Raw genomic sequence first — 17,226 nt, forward strand, 5'->3', positions numbered from 1 at the left:
TAAACCTCTGTTTTCTTCTTTGTAAAACAAGATTCTGCCACGCATCCAAATAGCTGTTCCATGGGACAAATATTCCTCTTAAAGCACTTTAACTGTAGTGCTCTAGCAAAATGTTTGTTTTTATGAAGTTTCACGTTTCCACTCAACTCAGCCTCTTTTGTCCCTAAAATATTCTTGGCTGTTATAGAGTGTCAGTAAATGACATCTAAGCTATGGGAAATGGCAGGACTTTCTCTGGGATATTAGGAAGAGTTGGAAATAAGCCAAGTGGATCTTTTTTTTTTTTTTTTTTAAAGATTTTATTTATTTATGTGACAGAGAGACAGCCAGCGAGAGAGGGAACACAGCAGGGGGAGTGGGAGAGGAAGAAGCAGGCTCATAGCGGAGGAGCCTGATGTGGGACTCGATCCCGGAATGCCGGGATCACGCCCTGAGCCGAAGGCAGACGCTTTAACGACTGCGCTACCCAGGCGCCCCTAAGTGGATCATTTTATTTGTTCTCCATTAGTCCGAGATTTTCCTTAGGTGTTATATAATAAACAGAAACATCAAAAGCTGCATTCATTTAAATGTATTCTAAATCATAAATTAAATTTTGTATTTAAATCTTTTCAGCTTTAAAATGTTTGTAAAGAGATGTTTAACCCTTTCTAAAATTAGAAGCAAGTCTGATTAAGAAGTCTCAAGTAAAGGCCAGGTTTTAAAACAGTAGCACTTCCTAAAGAAACCAGTTCTAAGCAAGACACAGCAGAGCAATCAGATGGAAAACAAACCTTCTTGATTATAAAAACAGCAGAAGGACTTTATGTTGTGTCCATGTAGTTGGCTCTGTGGGAGAGAAACATTCCCCCCCCCCTTTTTTATTAAAGATTTATTTATCCATTTCAGAGAGAGAGTGTGAGTGGGGGGAGGGGCAGAGGGAAAGGATCTTCAAGCAGGCTTCCCCACTGAGCATGGAGCCGGATTCGGGGCTTGATTCCATGACCCATGAGATCATGACCTGGGCTGAAACCAAGAGTCAGTCACTCAACCAGCTGAGCCACCCAGGCACCACCCCAGAGACATTTCCCCTTATACAGAAAAGACTAAGAGATGGTGTAATTAGTGGGTGGGTGAGGAAGCAGCACTGTGGCTTCTTGTCTGCTCTGTTGTATGGAACAGAGAGCTGCACATTTATAAACACTTGTTCATTTGACTAGCAGGCTGAATTTCCTTTTTTTCTTTATTTTTTTAGTTTATGTATCCCTACCGCCCCCCCCCCCCCCCCCGTACACATACATACCAAGTTAGGGATAGGGCGCACATAACTACAGTTCCTAACAACCTTTCTGGTCTGAGATCTTCAGGGAAGCTACCTGATTTAGCATGGACTCTTTAATAAAATACTTTTGCCTGGATTTAGTTTCGTTATAAGGAAACTTCCCGTTGACTCTGCTATAGTTCCCTTTTCCCTTTATTCCCACATTACTGCTGCTTCTACTTTCCCAACATCTGTTCGTTAGAATCTGGCTTCTGTGCTCACCATAGCACTCTTACATCTTTAAAAGATATAGATTCCCTCTCATTTGGCAATCCGGTATTCTGTTTTCATTTCATTTTACTTTTATAGAATATTTGACACTTTTGACTTCCCATTCTCCTGAACTCCTCTTTGGTTTATTCACCTGGTTTTCTGACTACTTTTGAAGTTTTCCCTTGGAACGTTCATTCATACCTGTGTATTTCAGGCATCAACTATATGCTGATACCTTCTAATTCTGTATTCTTGCTTTGACCTTTTTCTTTAGATACTATTTATTAAGGGCCAGTTTATGCTAGACACTGCACGTAGTTTCTTTACGTATTTTATATTGCCTACAATGAGGTAGATGTTTATCTCTACAGAGGAGCCATAGTTCAAAAAGAAGTTAAATATCTTGCCAAAGGTCACACCTTTAAAGAAATTGCTATAGGGGTGCCTGGCTGGCTCAGTCAGTAGAGCATGTGACTTGATCTTGGGGTTGTGAGTTCGAGCCCCACATTGTGGAGATTGCTTAAAAATAAAATCTTTCAGATTTTTTTTTAAATTGGTAGAGCTGAGATTTGAGCCTGTGCCTGGGGCCAGAGCCCTATGGACATGTTATTTCTGAGATTTCAGTGTGCAGCTGTCTCCTGCTCTACTTCTCAAACCAGAGCACATGACAGTGTGCTGGAGATATTGTAGCCCCAAGAGGTAAACATGGAATGCTTTCCTCAAATGTTTATCTTGCTCAAAAATTAGAAATATTTTTAAGGTAAGAGATTTAAAAGAAATTCACACCAGCAGTGGATGCTTTGGGCTCTGTCCCCAAAATCCCCATTTTAGTTTCTTCTGCCATTAGGGGTACACTGCAGTGGAAAAGTTAGGGAAGCACTCTCCTCCTGAACATACTCACTAGGATGAATGTCCCTTATTTGTACCTCAAACACAGCCTATCTTAAATTGAACTTTGATGAAAAAAGTTACGATCCCCAAATTCTACACTGTCCAAATTACCATTTACTCAGAAATGGAGAGAAGTGATAAGCGGTCTAAAGGAAAGGAGAGATGGTAGTTATATTAAGTTTTGTTACTGCAGTAACAACAACAGAAACCCCAAAATCTCAGTGTCTTAGAACAACAAAATTTCTTCCTCACATTACATTTGACAGCTGCAAGCCAACTGCTGTGCCTCTTCTTCCACGTGGTCCCAGCTAAAGGAGGAGCACCTTTTTTGAGGCATGTCATTTTTGTAGCAAAGGAAAAAAGGCAGTGTTTTTTAAATCCTCTGCTTGATGGTGATGAACATCATGTCCACTTATGTACCATTGGCCAAAGTACAGGCAAGGACAAGCCCGGTGTCAGTGGAGTGGGAGTGTGTGTTCTTCCCATGGGGAGGAAGGAATAAAAAATTATGAAAGTAATGCAATCCACCATCCTTGTCTTATAATTTTAGAATGCAGTAGTATTTTAATAGATATCATAAAGGCAAAAGTAATAAAGGTTAGGTAGGTTTGACTGTATGAAAATATAAAACCTCTGTTTAGCCAAGAAAAAGATAAAGTAGCAGAGCAAACAACAAACTTAGAAACATTTAAGTCAGAAGACTAATGAGTTTAGGTTATGAATAGGCAGATTCATAGAAACTTGGCTTCCTGTTAGGTATAGTTTATTTACATATTTGTTTAACTCTAGTATACATTTAAAATAGTTATAGAATTGCTAACTTATAAACCTTTGAGAAACAAATTTACCAAATACAGTACAGTATTTATGTACAGTTCTTTTTGTTTTTAGCCTTAAAGTGCCAGTGAAAGCACAGTTTTCAAAGCTATTTAGGTCTGTTCCTTTTTTCTCTACCCTCTTCAGTAAGATTTTGTCACACATTTGTAGTATGGTTAGATTCGTCACCATCTTTATTCAGTTCTGGGATTGCGTGTAGTTTACTTTTTATGCTGTGTAGTACTTTTGGTTTTGACAGATGTATGGTGTCATGTTTCTACCCTCACAGTGCCTTACAGAACGGTTATACCACCCTAGAACGAATCTCTTTGATACCCTGTAGGTAGTCTGCTTCTGCCCCCTTTCCCAGACTCTGAAAGCTGCTGAACTGTTTTCTATCCTTAGGATTTTGCCTTATCCAGAATCTCATATAATTAGAATCATACAACATACGTAGCCTTTAGAATCTGGCTTCTTTCACTTAGCAAAATTCATTCAAGACTTACTGGTAGTGTTACATGGATCAGTAGTTGGTTTTATCCCTGGTATTCCATTATACATCCTGTGGTTTGTTTGTCTGTTGACCTTTATGTTTGTCATAGTTTTCAGTTTTGGAGGATTATGAGTGAAGTTACTATAAACATAACAGGAGTTAATATGAACTTTCAGTTCACTTGAGTAAATGTCTAGGAGTGGGCTGGCCAGGTAGAATGGTAAGTGTATATTTAACTTTATAAGAAACTTCCAAATTGTTTTCCAAAGTGGCTGTATCATTTGGCATTCCCACCAACAATGTATGAGTTCCAGTTGACCTGTATCAAGTGTTACAATTTATGTTTTACATTTAGGTCTATGATCCCTTTTGAGTTAACTTTTGTATAAGGTGTGAAGTGTGTCGTGGTTCATTTTTTGTGTATGGACATACATTTGTTTCAGCACATTTGTTAAAAAGATTATCCTTTATTGAATTGCCATTGCACTTTTGTCAAAAATCATTTGGCCATATTTGTGTGGGTCTGTTTCTGGCTAGCTTGTTTCACGGGTCTTTGTGTTTATCCTTTAGCCAACACCATGCTGTCTTGACTACTGTAGCTTCATAGTAAGTTTTGAATTTGATAGTGTGAGTCCTCTAACTTTGCTTTTTTACAGAATTGTTTTGACTGTTCTGGTTCCTTTGCATTTTCATACAAATTTTAGAATTGGTTTATCAATGTCTATAAGACAGTTTTCTGGGATTTTGATTAGGGTTGTGTTGAGTTTATAAATAAAATTGAGAAGAATTAATATCTTAATACTGAGTCTTCCATTCTGTGAACACAATGTACTTTCCATTTTTTTAGCATATAGATCCTGCACATTTTTTGTTAGATTTATACCTAAACACTTCTGGGTTTTTGCTTGTGGTTTTCTTGGGCGATGGGGGGACTATTATTTAATAGGGAGTTCATTCCTGATATTGAAAATTTGTAGCTTATCTCTCTCACTTTTTTGGTTAATCTGGCTAGAAGCTTAAAAATTATTAAAAACCAACTATGTGGATTTGACCCATGGGTCATAGATGGCTAAACCTGGTCTAACCCACATAAAAGACCAAACAGAATAAAAAACCAAGACCTGGGGCGCCTGGGTGGCTCAGTCATTAAGCGTCTGCCTTCGACTCAGGTCATGATCCCAGGGTTCTGGGATCGAGCCCCGCATCGGGCTCCCTGCTCAGCGGGAAGCCTGCTCCTCCCTCTCCTGCTCCCCCTACTTGTGTTCCCTCTATCACTGTCTCTCTCTCTCTCTCTCTCTGTCAAATAAATAAATAATCTTAAAAAAAAAATAAGAACAAGACCTAACTATATGCTGTTTATAAGAATCTCACTTCAAATATCAAGCATAGATAAGTTAGAAGGAAAGGAGTAGAAAAGAATAGACCATGCAAATAGCAATCAAAAGGAAGCTGGAATATTGTCAGGGATAAAAAATGACATTATATAATGATAAAAGGATCATTTCTCTAAAAAGACATAGTATTTCTACCTGTGTATGCTCCTAACAGAGCTTTAACATAAATGAGGCCAAAACTAATGAAACTAAACATAGAATCGAATTGTTGAAAACTTCAGGGCAACCCTCTCAGGCCCCCTCCCTCTTTGGGAGCTTTGTACTATTACTTTACTGTCGCTCAATAAACCTTGCTTTGCTGCCCACCAAAAAAAAAAAGAAAGAAAGAAAGAAAAAAAAAAGAAAACATCAGCATTCTTTTCTCAATGATGAGAGAAAATAAAGACAACCTGAATGACATAATCAACCAACTGTACCTATTTGGCATTTTTATGACACTTGTTAATTTAAGAGAATAGAAATAATACAAAGTATGTTCTTGGCCCATAAAGCATGCAGGAAAATCCCCAATTGTGTGGAAATTAAATAAGTATCAAACATTTCTAAGTCTATAGGTCAAAAAGAAAGTCTCAAAGGAAAATCTCAAACTAAGTGCAGATTAAAATACAACAAAAATTTGGGGGAGCAGTTCAGTCAGTGCTTAGAGGGAAATTTATACCATTAAATACTTATGTTAGAAAACAAAGTCTTAAATCAGTTATCTTTGTCAGGGGTTAGCAAACTATACCTCATTGACTGTTTTTTATAAATAAAGTTTTATTGGAACATGGCCATGCTCATTCAATTATGTGTTACCCAAGGCTGCTTCCATGCTACAATAGCAGTAGTTGTGACAACCCATTCGGTCTGAAAAGCCAAAAATATTTACCAAAAAAAAAGTTTGCCAACCTAACTTCCATCTTATGAAACTAGAAAAAGAAAGAAGAGCAAATTAAAATCAATAAAACTGAAAAGAGAAAACCAATAGAGGAAAATGAATGAAACAAAAAACTGGTGTTTTGGTTTTTTTTTTTTTAAGTACAACTGATAAACTTCTTTGAAGGTAAAAAAGAAAAAAATCAGGTAGTTTGGAATTATGGTGGATGCTGAAAATGGAGAGAATAAGAGTATCATATAGAGGCAAAGAGTTAGTGAATGGAGGAGGATGTTGAAACACATTTAGTGAAAGAACTTTTTTCTAAAAATATGCCTATCACATCAATTTCAGAATTTATAAGCCATCTGTTTGCATGAATGCTTAAAATCATGATATCCTATTTCTGTACTGGAAGAAACATCAGTGGTCAATTTAATCTTCACACCATGTTGTCAGACCAATCCGCTGGGAGAGTCCTTTCATTTTCTGGGTCTTTTTTTTTTTAATATTTAGCTAGAAATTTTTGAGAAGCTTTAAGTAGCATTCTCCAAGCTAAGGATTTCTTTAGAATTTTTATTTAAAGTTCACTTGTATTCTGTATCCTACTCTAAAATATAATAATGCTTTTTTTAAATGTGAAAATGCTTGCCACCCCTCTGACCCATTAATCAAAATTGGTGCTTTAGAATGACATGGCAGGTCTCTTCCCTGATTTTGCATACTCCTTAATACAAACCTAACAGTCCTAGTTGGAGACATCTTGATTAGTCCTTTTTAAAAAAAAAAACAAAACAAAAACAGATGAAGAAATAGTTCTTGCCTGGGACGTGTTAGAAGCTATACAGCTAGTTAGTTTCAAAGCCAGGATCTGAACCCAAGATTTCTGATCCTTAGTTTAGAATTCTTGCTACTATATCATACTGTAGTAAGTTTGTATCCAAAGTTGTTTATTTTAAACTGTGCCTAACTTGAGCATCATTCTGCAAGACAGTGCGTTACTTGAAATTTATTTAGTGTTCCTCCAAAAAAGTATTGTATACTCCTATTCAGCTTGAAGTTGCTAGTTAGAATTCCTCTTTGGAGAGAGTCTCAATTCACATTTAGTAAATCGAAAGGATCAACGGTCTTACATTAAAGAAATAAGTTAATTTTCTTGGTCCACTGTTCCTTTTTTTTTTTTTTTTTCTTCTTTTGAGAAACCCAATTTTTAGCAACACTATAGTATACTGATTTTGCTAGAGCAAAATTAGGATACACTAACCTATGGGATCATATTAGTTTAACCTTTGGAAACTAGCATGTAGATAGATAATAGCATTCATTTGAGCACTTCTGGACTGTAATTTCTCAAATGATGGGGGAGAAAGCAAGGAAAACAAGATGACTCAGCCCTGGGTAAAAGTAGATTTGTAAGTGTGTACATACATCCTACATGCTTTCTATATTGTTAGACTTCACCACATACAGAACATCCATGTTGACCTCGGAATCATTCCCACTGTGATCCTTTAGATCACTTGTGGCCTCATTGCACTTCTTGGCCTTGTTGTCTTCACTGTGCATTAGAATGTTGGCCCATTTTTAACTACTTCCCAAAAAAATTTTCACCAGTGGTACAGTGATATAGTGGATCTCCTATATCGTCCATATCTGTCATGGATAATGGATAATAATACAACATTAGGTACAGCTTTTTTTATTCCAAAAGTCAGCTTGCTCCTTTTTTCTGACTCAGTAGGCTATATGGGGATGAAGCATTAATGAAGGCATTAGAGTTATCTAGAAATAATTATAGCAAACACATACATAGCATTTACAAAATGCCAGCCACTATTTCATGTACTTTTTATGTATTAATTCCTTTAATCCTCCTGAAACTTTTGAGGTAGATAGTATTTTCTGTTTTACAGTCAGGAAACTAAAGTTAAGTAATTTGCCTATGGTCGTATAATTGGTAAGAGGTAACCATTTTAAACCTAAGAACCTGACACTGAAGTTACTTACTACTCTTAAGTGCTGTACTGTACTGCCACTGTTGTAAATGAGTGATTGTAAGTTGCTGCTTTTTTCCATTTTTTAAAGACTTAGAATCTTCTTGCTTTCAACTCTTACGGTCATTCAGGAATAAGGACCTACCTTGTGCCAGTCCCTCGGCTAGTGAATGAGGATATAATATATGGTCCTTATTCACATACAGCTAAGAAAGTTTACCAGTTTAGGGGCGCCTGGGTGGCTCAGTCGTTAAGCGTCTGCCTTCGGCTCAGGGCGAGTTCCCAGCGTTCTGGGATCAAGCCCTGCATTAGGCTCCTCTGCTGGGAGCCTGCTTCTTCCTCTCCTGCTCCCCCTGCTTGTGTTCCCTCTCTCGCTGGCTGTCTCTATCTCTGTCAAATGAATAAATAAAATCTTAAAAAAAAAAAAAAAAAAAAAGAAAGTTTACCAGTTTAGACTTTCTAGCTCACTAAAAAATATTTTTTATTCTTAATCTACTAGATATTTTTAAAATAGTTTAATAGTTTTTAATTGTGGTAAAAAACTTAAAATTTACTATCTTAACCATTTTTAAGTATACAGTTCAGTAGTATGAAGTATATTCACATTGCTGTGCAGTAGATCTCCAGAACTTTTTTACCTTTTAAAACTGAAACTCTATTTAAAAAAAAATTCCCTCATGTTCCCCTTCTGCGAGTCCCTGGCAATCACCATTGCACTTTCTGTTCTTATGAGTTTGGCTACTTTGGATACTTCATATAAGTGGAATCATACAGTTGTCTTTGTGGCTGGCTTGTTTTGCTTATTAGCAGTATGTCCTCAAAGTTCATCCGTGTTGTAGCATGTGATGGGATTTCCTTCTTTTTTAAGGCTGAATAATATTCCATGGTATGTATATACCACATTTTTAAAATGTATCCATGTGTTGATGAATACTTGGGTTGCTTCCACATCTTGGCTATTGTGGATAATGCTATTATGAACATAAGCATGCATATATCTCTTCAATATCCTGTTCTATGTTCTTTGGATTGCTGGATCATAGGGTAATTCTATTTTTAATTTTTTATGGAATTGCTATAGTGTTTTCTGTAGTGGCTGGGCCATTTTACAGCTGGTAAACAGTGCACAGGGTTCACGTTTCTTTACATCCTGGTCAACACTTACTATTCTCTGTCTGGGTTAGGTTGCAGGGGGGGGGGTGTTTTCATTTTGTTTTGTGTAAATATAGTGGCGTCCTAAAGGGTGTGAGGTGGTATGTCATCGTGGCTCTGATTTGCATTTCTTTGATAATTAGATTGGTGTTGAGCATCTTTTTATATGCTTGGTAGTCGTTTGTATATCTTTTTTGGAGAAATGTCTATTCAGGTCCTTTTGCCTATTCTTTAATGAAGTTATTTTGTTAAGTTATAAAAGTTCTTTTTATGTCCTAGATATTAAGTCCCTACTAGATACATGATTTGCAAATATTTTCTCCCATGTCATGGATTGCCTTTTCACCCCGTTGATCGTGTCCCCTTTCATGCACGGAAGTTTTTAAGTTTCATGTGGCCCCATTTGTTTATTTTTGCTTTTGTTGTCTGCTTTGGGTGGCATAGCAAGAAATCACTGCCAACCAATATCTTAGCTTTTCCCCTGTTTTCTTCTGAAGTTTTATGTTTTCGGTCTTACATTTAGTTCATTAATCCATTTTCAGTTAGTTTTTGTATATGGTATAAGGTAAGGATCCAACAGCATTTGTGGAAGAGACTCATGTTAGACTTTTTTTTTAAATGCCCTGAAATCATGAGTTTATGAGATTTTTCTCTTCAATTTAGGATGTTTTTCACACTGACATTTAGCCTTAATATTTTCTTAGTTATTGATAGAATTTCAAGTTTTATAGGTGTGATACAGAACATATCAGCAAACAGTGATATAATTTTAAATTATAAGTGATCATTCAGCCCTTTACATTGTTTGTTGGGTTTTCACATTTGGGGTTTTTTTTAATAAAACTTACATGGTATATTAAATTAAAATTTTATATGAGGCCATTTCCAAGTCATTCAGTATAGTTTTTTCAAATGCCTAATCTATAATATATTAAAATATTTGTTGCATTGAGCTAAATATTTGAAAGTACTCTAGCCCAGAGTAAATGATATAGAAATAAATGTTGCATAATTTTTCCTCTCCTGTTTTGCTCATAGGGAAGCAGCACGAGAGTGTCGTAGAAAGAAGAAAGAATATGTGAAATGTTTAGAAAACAGAGTGGCAGTGCTTGAAAACCAAAATAAGACACTCATTGAGGAGCTAAAAGCACTTAAGGACCTTTACTGCCACAAATCAGATTAATTTGGGATTTGAATTTCACCTGTTATGGTGGAAAAGGACTGGCTTGGCCACAACCAGAAAGACGAAATAAACATTTTATTTTCTAAACATTTCTTTTTTTCTATGCGCAAAACTGCCTGAAAGCAACTACAGAATTTCATTCATTTGTGCTTTTGCATTAAACTGTGAATGTTCCAACACCTGCCTCCACTTCTCCCCTCAAGAAATTTTCAGCACCAGGAATCATGAAGAGACTTCTGCTTTTCATCCCCCTCCCTCTTCGAGAAGTAATAATTTGTTTACTTGTAAATTGATGGGGGAAATGAGGAAAAGAAAATCTTTTTTAAAATGATTTCAAGGTTTGTGCTGAGCTCCTTGATTGCCTTAGGGACAGAATTACCCCAGCCTCTTGAGCTGAAGTAATGTGTGGGCCGCATGCATAAAGTAAGTAAGGTGCAATGAAGAAGTGTTGATTGCCAAATTGACATGTTTTCACGTTTTCATTGTGAATTATGTAAAATTGTTAAGAGATATACCCTCTAAAAAAGAATTTTAGTATGGTGTTGAAGAAATTAAGAATGAATTCGGAGTGCTTTCTATGTACATTCTCTTCTTCAATACTGAAAACTTGTCCTTGATTCTTAAAAACATTCTGTATTAACTATAGCTCTTCCATAGGGCAGTTGTTGCTTCTTAATTCAGTTCTGTATGTGTTCAACATTTTTGAATACATTAAAAGAAGTAACCAACTGAATGAAAAAGCATGGTATTTGAATTTTAAATTAACTTGAAGTAAATAAAAGTACAAAGCTTGTTTTAGTTAGTGCTAAATTCTTAGTAAAAAGATGCTCATTAGTAAACCAGCCCCTTGAGTTATATAACAAGGTTTTTAAATAAATGTTTTTGTCATCGCCTTCAAAAAATATTTATGTCACTCATTTACTTAAAAAGATATTTCTAATTAAACTCTTCCCGTTTGCACTTACATTATACCACCAACAGGAAAGCCTTCAAGATGTTAAATAAAACAAAGTGATGTATTTGTTTATAAGATGTTATGTGTTGTAGAAAAATACTGATTTGAAATCTTTTCCATATTAACATACTTTAACAGAGTATCTCTAGTGCATTTTTTAATGAAAGAAGTTGTAAGGATATAGTTATTAAAAGTACAGTATTACATGTACACAACAAAAGTTATTTTCTTCAGAATATTTGAATGACTGCTGTACTACAATATTTGGATTGTCATTCTTGCAAAACATTTTTTTGGTTTGTTTTCTCCTAAAAAGGACAGTCGTGCTTTAGCTTTCCAATATGCTGTATAGCCTTTGTCATTCTACAAAGGAGCTACCTGTTTGAACCCCTGACTATAACAGTCTGTATTTATATGTATCATACATTGTTTCCAGTACTACTTCTAATTATTAATTACTCATCGTATTCACTAAGCTTGATAAATCTAAAAGTTACCCTTTAAAAGAAAAATAGGACTAAAATGGATTTTAAAAATTGGAGACTGACATGATGTTAGATATAATATCTCATTTGAGAAGGTTATCCTTTTAAAGAAGAGTATAGAAAATCAATGTTTTATATTTAGTCATGGGTTATTTTTAAACGTTAAGTTTGTTAATATGTTAACAAAATATGCAGATATGGGTGTCATTGGGTACATTTCAAAAAGTAAGGTTTTTAATTAATATTTGTATATGGTATATTTTTGTTTGTAACAAACCATTGTCTTTTTTCAAGGATGAACAGAGTTTATGAAGGAGCATCATTCTAAGAATTGAGTGATGTAGTCTTTTATTTGGACAATTCACCAGATTCTCAAGAAGGCTTTCAAACGACTGTAAAGTTTGATGTTTATCCTGCTGAGCTAATGGGGAAAGTTGTAGCATAAAAATTATTTGTATACCAGCATAGATATGTCATTTTCCAAAACTTCAACAGAAACTAAGCAAAATCACAAATCTGTTCACAAACTAGAATTCTTAATGAGTCTAAATGAGTTTTGAATGTCACAAACTTTATAAATGAAAATTGCCTAGTATTTAGCAAGTTGTATTCTCTAAGGTAAACCGTTTTCCAAAAGTTGAGCATTCAGTTTAATTAGAAAAGTTGGTGGTCCTCTTAGTCCCTGATAAATCAAGGCAGTCACATCCGTATGAGCTGGTTGAATTTATAAGTTTTTATAAATACCAGGTCCTTTGTACCTTGAGGATGATTGCACTGGTTTGAAGTCAGTTACTTCATGGTGAGGTAAGAAATGTATTCTGTTGCTAAATCTGTTTTAGACCCTTAAAGAGACTTGAAGATATTTCAGTTTATACAGATAGAAATTAAGCATCTTTTGTGCAGACTTTTTTTTTTTTTTACAAGAATTGGAAAAAAGGTGTTTGTTTTTAAGCATGCAACTTTGAGACTCTTTATTAAGAAAATGACATAATTTAAAAAAAAAATCTTGTAGCCAAGAACATATATGGCCACGTTACCAGTAATAAATGTTTTTTCTTTTTATATTGGCCAAAAGGGAATGAAAATGTCATCATAGGAATCTGTACATAATGCTACTGATTTGCCTAGAAAATAGCAAGTTTGGTATCGCTTACTTTGCAAATATAGGGCCATGTGGCACTTTTATCTATAGGACAGATTAACTCTAATAAAAATGAAGTGGGAGGGGTTTATTTTTGATATATTACTCTTATGAGTTTTCAAGCTTTGATAGTGTTTAACTGAAAAGTGGTTTAGAAAGGGCTAGATCCAATGTGTTCACATTATTAAAAAATTGATATCAGATATAATTTTAATTTCATTCTTTTCAAACGCAAGTACCATATTGGCAACCATCATATTGTCATAGGTGCTCTGTTCATTTAGATATTATGGGGGGGGAATGGCATTTGTATAATATATGTGTACATATATATAAATACATACAGTATATAATCTGAAGCTCTGAGAGCTCTTAAGTCAGGAATGCTGAGTATTATAGTATATTGAGGTCAGATGAAATTCTACATTTTTGTGTGTTCTATTGCATCCCTTTTGGTAGTTTCTTAGACTGCATTACTCCAGCACTCATGATTGATTTTTGTCTTCTAATTTTCTTCCAAGTATTTTTTTTATTGTTAGTTTTCTTTGGCTTGATACTTTTACATATGTTACTAGTCACTTGAAAACTCCTCCGCCCCCGAAGTACTTGGTTTTTATGCTTTGTCTCTGGCAGCTATAACAGTGGTAAGAACATTTTGAAGATAGCTTCTAAAAGGTACCACTGATTTTTCAAAACTCATCCTGGGGGAGGAATTTTGGTATTTTCATTTGAGCAGGGATTTTGTCAGAAAATGTGTTTTGGATGGTAGGTCAGCAGCAGTGCTAGTGTCTGAAAGCACACACCAGTCTGGCAGGCTGTGTGATCAGAGGTCATCTGGCTGAAGTTTCTCTCGGTCTCTCAGGCCTCATCCCTACTATCATTTTGACTACGTGGGGTGACATGTGGAATCATACAAAGGCTTAGGAAATAACAACAAGTTTGTTTAAACCAGGATGCTTTTACTTACTTGAAGTGACTTCAATCTAGATTTCTTCTTCACATTTTTAAAATGTTTTTAATTTTGTGATCAGCTACAGTCAGCTACTAGCATAAATTGGTCTCTTTATTTTGAAGATCAAAAAGGCTGCTTCATTTTGCAGGATTAAATAAGGCTAATATGGTAAAGTTAAGATTTTGAATTAAAGTGGGTTTTAAGAACAATAGTTACACACCTTTTTAGTTATTTCAAGAGGCTTTATTTTGTTGCCTTTGTGGCTCTGAAAACTTTTGGAATATTGTTTCCCAATGACCTAATACAAAAGTTGTATATTTATTTGGATTATATTTACATTGTATTCTTTGTAAATGTTTGGTGTAACTTGCACTTTTAAAAATGACCCAGTTGGGTATTAGCAACTTGAGAAGTTCCCTCATCAATTAATTGTCAACTATTTATGTCTTTCTCCTCTCTTCAAATCATGTGACTTTTTAAAATGGAAACTTTACATTAAAATATTTTAGCACCTAAAGGCTAGTCTTACAAATAGCTATAAAAGAAAAATAACAGGAAATTAGATTTGACTAGCCCAGTTAATTAAAAGATGAGTTTGGACCCAATGTTACTCTTTTTCATCATGGATAAAGATTGAAGGAAAAGCAACTCGAGTGAATAGATATTTATTTCCAGCACTGATGTTCATAGGATGCCAAGATATACATGAATTTGTCCAGAACAGTAAAATATTTTTCAAGGTAATTACTGTCATGTTGGAGACCACATGTAATCATTTGACTAAGGTTTTTTCACTTTAAATTGGCTTTCTTAACATCAAAGAAATGCTGCCTAAGTTTGACTGATGTCAGGTGAGAAGGGAAAGTGCGGTGTGCTTTAGCAAGCCTGTAGGCGAAGAGTTGGGGGATACGTTTGCTCACTCAATTGTACAAAGCACAACTAGAAGTTTTGTTGGATGGTTTGCATACGTCTTGAATACTTTTAATGTTGATATGTTGACTTTTTTAAGTTGACTGCACAGTCACTGTATGTACTGGGAACTGGTTTCCTTGACTTTCTCGAATCGATGGCTAGGAGAGGCACTCATCCCTGAGGGGTTGAACATATCATGAAGCTGAGTCAGTATGGAAGAATTTCAAATAAATCAAACAGGGTGCTGAAGTTCCATCTGTCTCATATGCTTCTGATAAGTTCTTACTGATTAGTGAATGTAGCTTAAGCCTTTGTATGTGTCCTCAGGGGGCAGACAAACTTTTAGAGGGACCAGATAACGTTTGAATGGAGGGATTATATTTCAGGTGTTTTAGCTTGAAATTTATTTTTTAAAAAAATAAAAATAGAAAAAAAAATAGAACAAAGCCTGTGAAGCAAGATGATATTATAAACGGGCAGAGTTGTTTAGCACAGAGAGAAGATAATTGACCTGTCTGCATTCTGGTACTGTGGGTGCAGGTCCTAGCTGGGCGTAACATGATACATTTTTAATTCTCACCAGCAAGTAAAAGAAAAATAAACAATCTGGGAAATGTCTTTGAAAAGGGTCAAACGGTAGGAAATTCAGATTTTACCTACTTTATTACAGGTATTATATGATACTTGCCTACAGAAGTATGGCATTTCCAAGCTTCTGTCTGAGGAGAATCTCAGAAATGTGAGAGTAAATCTGAGCTAGTTTAAAAATTGGTAGGGAAGGAAGAAAATCCCTGCAGATAATAACCTTATGTTAGTTGGCCAAGTGAAATGATCTATCATTGTGTTTGGGAGGTTTTATTTTCTTATGTTTTTAAAATTGAATTGGTAAATGCTTTATAGACGTATTTTTATCCAGGTGCCACTCCAATTTGTGTGTGTAATAAAATTATTTATATTAAAAGTGGGAAATAATTTGTCAACATTGTTCTGTGAGTATGGATTTATTAGGGGTGGCAAAGAAGAGTGCTAGTTAGCAGTTTTCCATGTAGAGTTGTCCCCAACTGATCTGTCCACATGTCAGTTGTCATTCCCACCCATAAAATGAATTATTTCTAACCTAGGTGTATCACTTGAAACTTTTTAGAAACAAAATAATCAGGGAAGTTTCTAGAGAGAAAGATGTTTTTTGTTTTTGTTTTAATTTTTCCTTGAGGATTGGGGTAAAGAATACCTCCCCCCAAAACTATCAGCACAAAACAGGGTATTGATTTTTAACTCTGATGTTGCTATTGGAGTTGAATACTAAATAAATAACTATAATGAGGGACATACATTTCTAATAAAATTCCCTACATTCTAGAAACATCCCTGTTTTAATTTTTTTACCTAAATCTTTTTGTGCTCTATCTGTGTAAAGAGAGGAAATGTACTGAGTTATAATGCATTTTATTAACACTATGTACATATTAGCTGCTTTGTGTTCAGAATGGTAGCAATTGCTTTGTATATTAAAGTGATCCTTGTGAATTTGTGAAATATTGTCATAAAGTGCTTTTTTTCTTACTGTAATCTTTGTGGTATCAACTGTCATAATGCCCTTTTTACACACATTTATGTGCCGTCACATAAACATGCTTTTAAAAACTCTGTAAGTCTCTTTTTTGGGGATGGGATCGCTATATTTTCTTTTTTGCCAGTAGTGTTAAGCTATATTTTCTTGAACCTAGGTTTATTACTTTTGTTAAATGAGCAAAATTTATGTTAGAATATTTCACAAGCTTGTTGCACAGCAACAGAAAACTAATTTGAGCAACAAGAACATCTCTTCAGTTATTTAATTGTACTGTATTCCTCATTTTTTAGCGCAAGATTTCTTTGTTCAGTAAGATTGAACAGGTGCCTGTTTGAAGATTTGGAGATGTTACCATCCTATTCAGAAAACCAATGGGAGACATATGACCAGCTGTCTCTAGTGTCATAAAATGCATGTTTGCATTGGAAGAACAATAAGAACAGATAACTTTTCAGGTCCCCTTGTAATTCTAAAGTTCTGTGATCATATAAAATGGAAGGAAATTGGAAGGGTGTGGTTAATCTGCTCTTTGCTTAAAGCATAATAAAAGATTTTCACCTATTGATTCAGTTTCTGAAAATAAGCAGTTGCATTTATTCTAAAGTACTTTTTAAAAAATTACCATGATGTGTTTATGAAGCTTGTTACTACACCTGCTATTGTATTGAAGGAATTACATGAATTTTATTCTTTTTCTACAGAGCATGACCATGTAAGTTATTCTGCAAAAAGACATTTTTGAGAGTAAAAGGGTGATACTAATTAAGAGGGATAAAAGGGGTAAAGCGGGACTGTGCTGAGCAAATCAGGACCTATGGTCACCCTCCCTGTAGCCCATATTGTTCAGGTGCTTAAGCCTCCAATAAAAGCATAGAGTACCTATCTTCTCTTTATCCATAGCTTTGTTGTCACTTGCTTA

The 17,226-nt window shown here is 35.1% G+C and overlaps 2 protein-coding genes across 8 annotated transcripts in view; one reads left to right on the forward strand and one right to left on the reverse strand.

Annotated features, from left to right (window-relative positions):
• CREB1 (cAMP responsive element binding protein 1) overlaps positions 1-16,381 on the forward strand; it is a 42,691-nt gene extending 26,310 nt beyond the window's left edge. For 2 of the 3 annotated variants that reach the window (XM_045806593.2, XM_045806594.2), the window contains one exon: positions 10,145-16,381. In XM_045806593.2, coding sequence (XP_045662549.1) covers positions 10,145-10,289 — 145 coding nt within the window. In that variant the 3' untranslated portion in view covers positions 10,290-16,381. The remainder of the gene's footprint in view (positions 1-10,144) is intronic. The other variant, XR_006781234.2, reaches the window with a different exon arrangement.
• The window catches only part of METTL21A (methyltransferase 21A, HSPA lysine), a 62,961-nt gene that overhangs the window by 29,582 nt on the left and 16,153 nt on the right, over positions 1-17,226 (reverse strand). The window lies entirely within an intron of this gene.

The sequence above is a fragment of the Ursus americanus genome, chromosome 1 (assembly GCF_024610735.1).
Source record: "Ursus americanus isolate L20-20 chromosome 1, mUrsAme1.1.p, whole genome shotgun sequence".
NCBI classification, from domain to species: Eukaryota; Metazoa; Chordata; class Mammalia; order Carnivora; family Ursidae; genus Ursus; species Ursus americanus.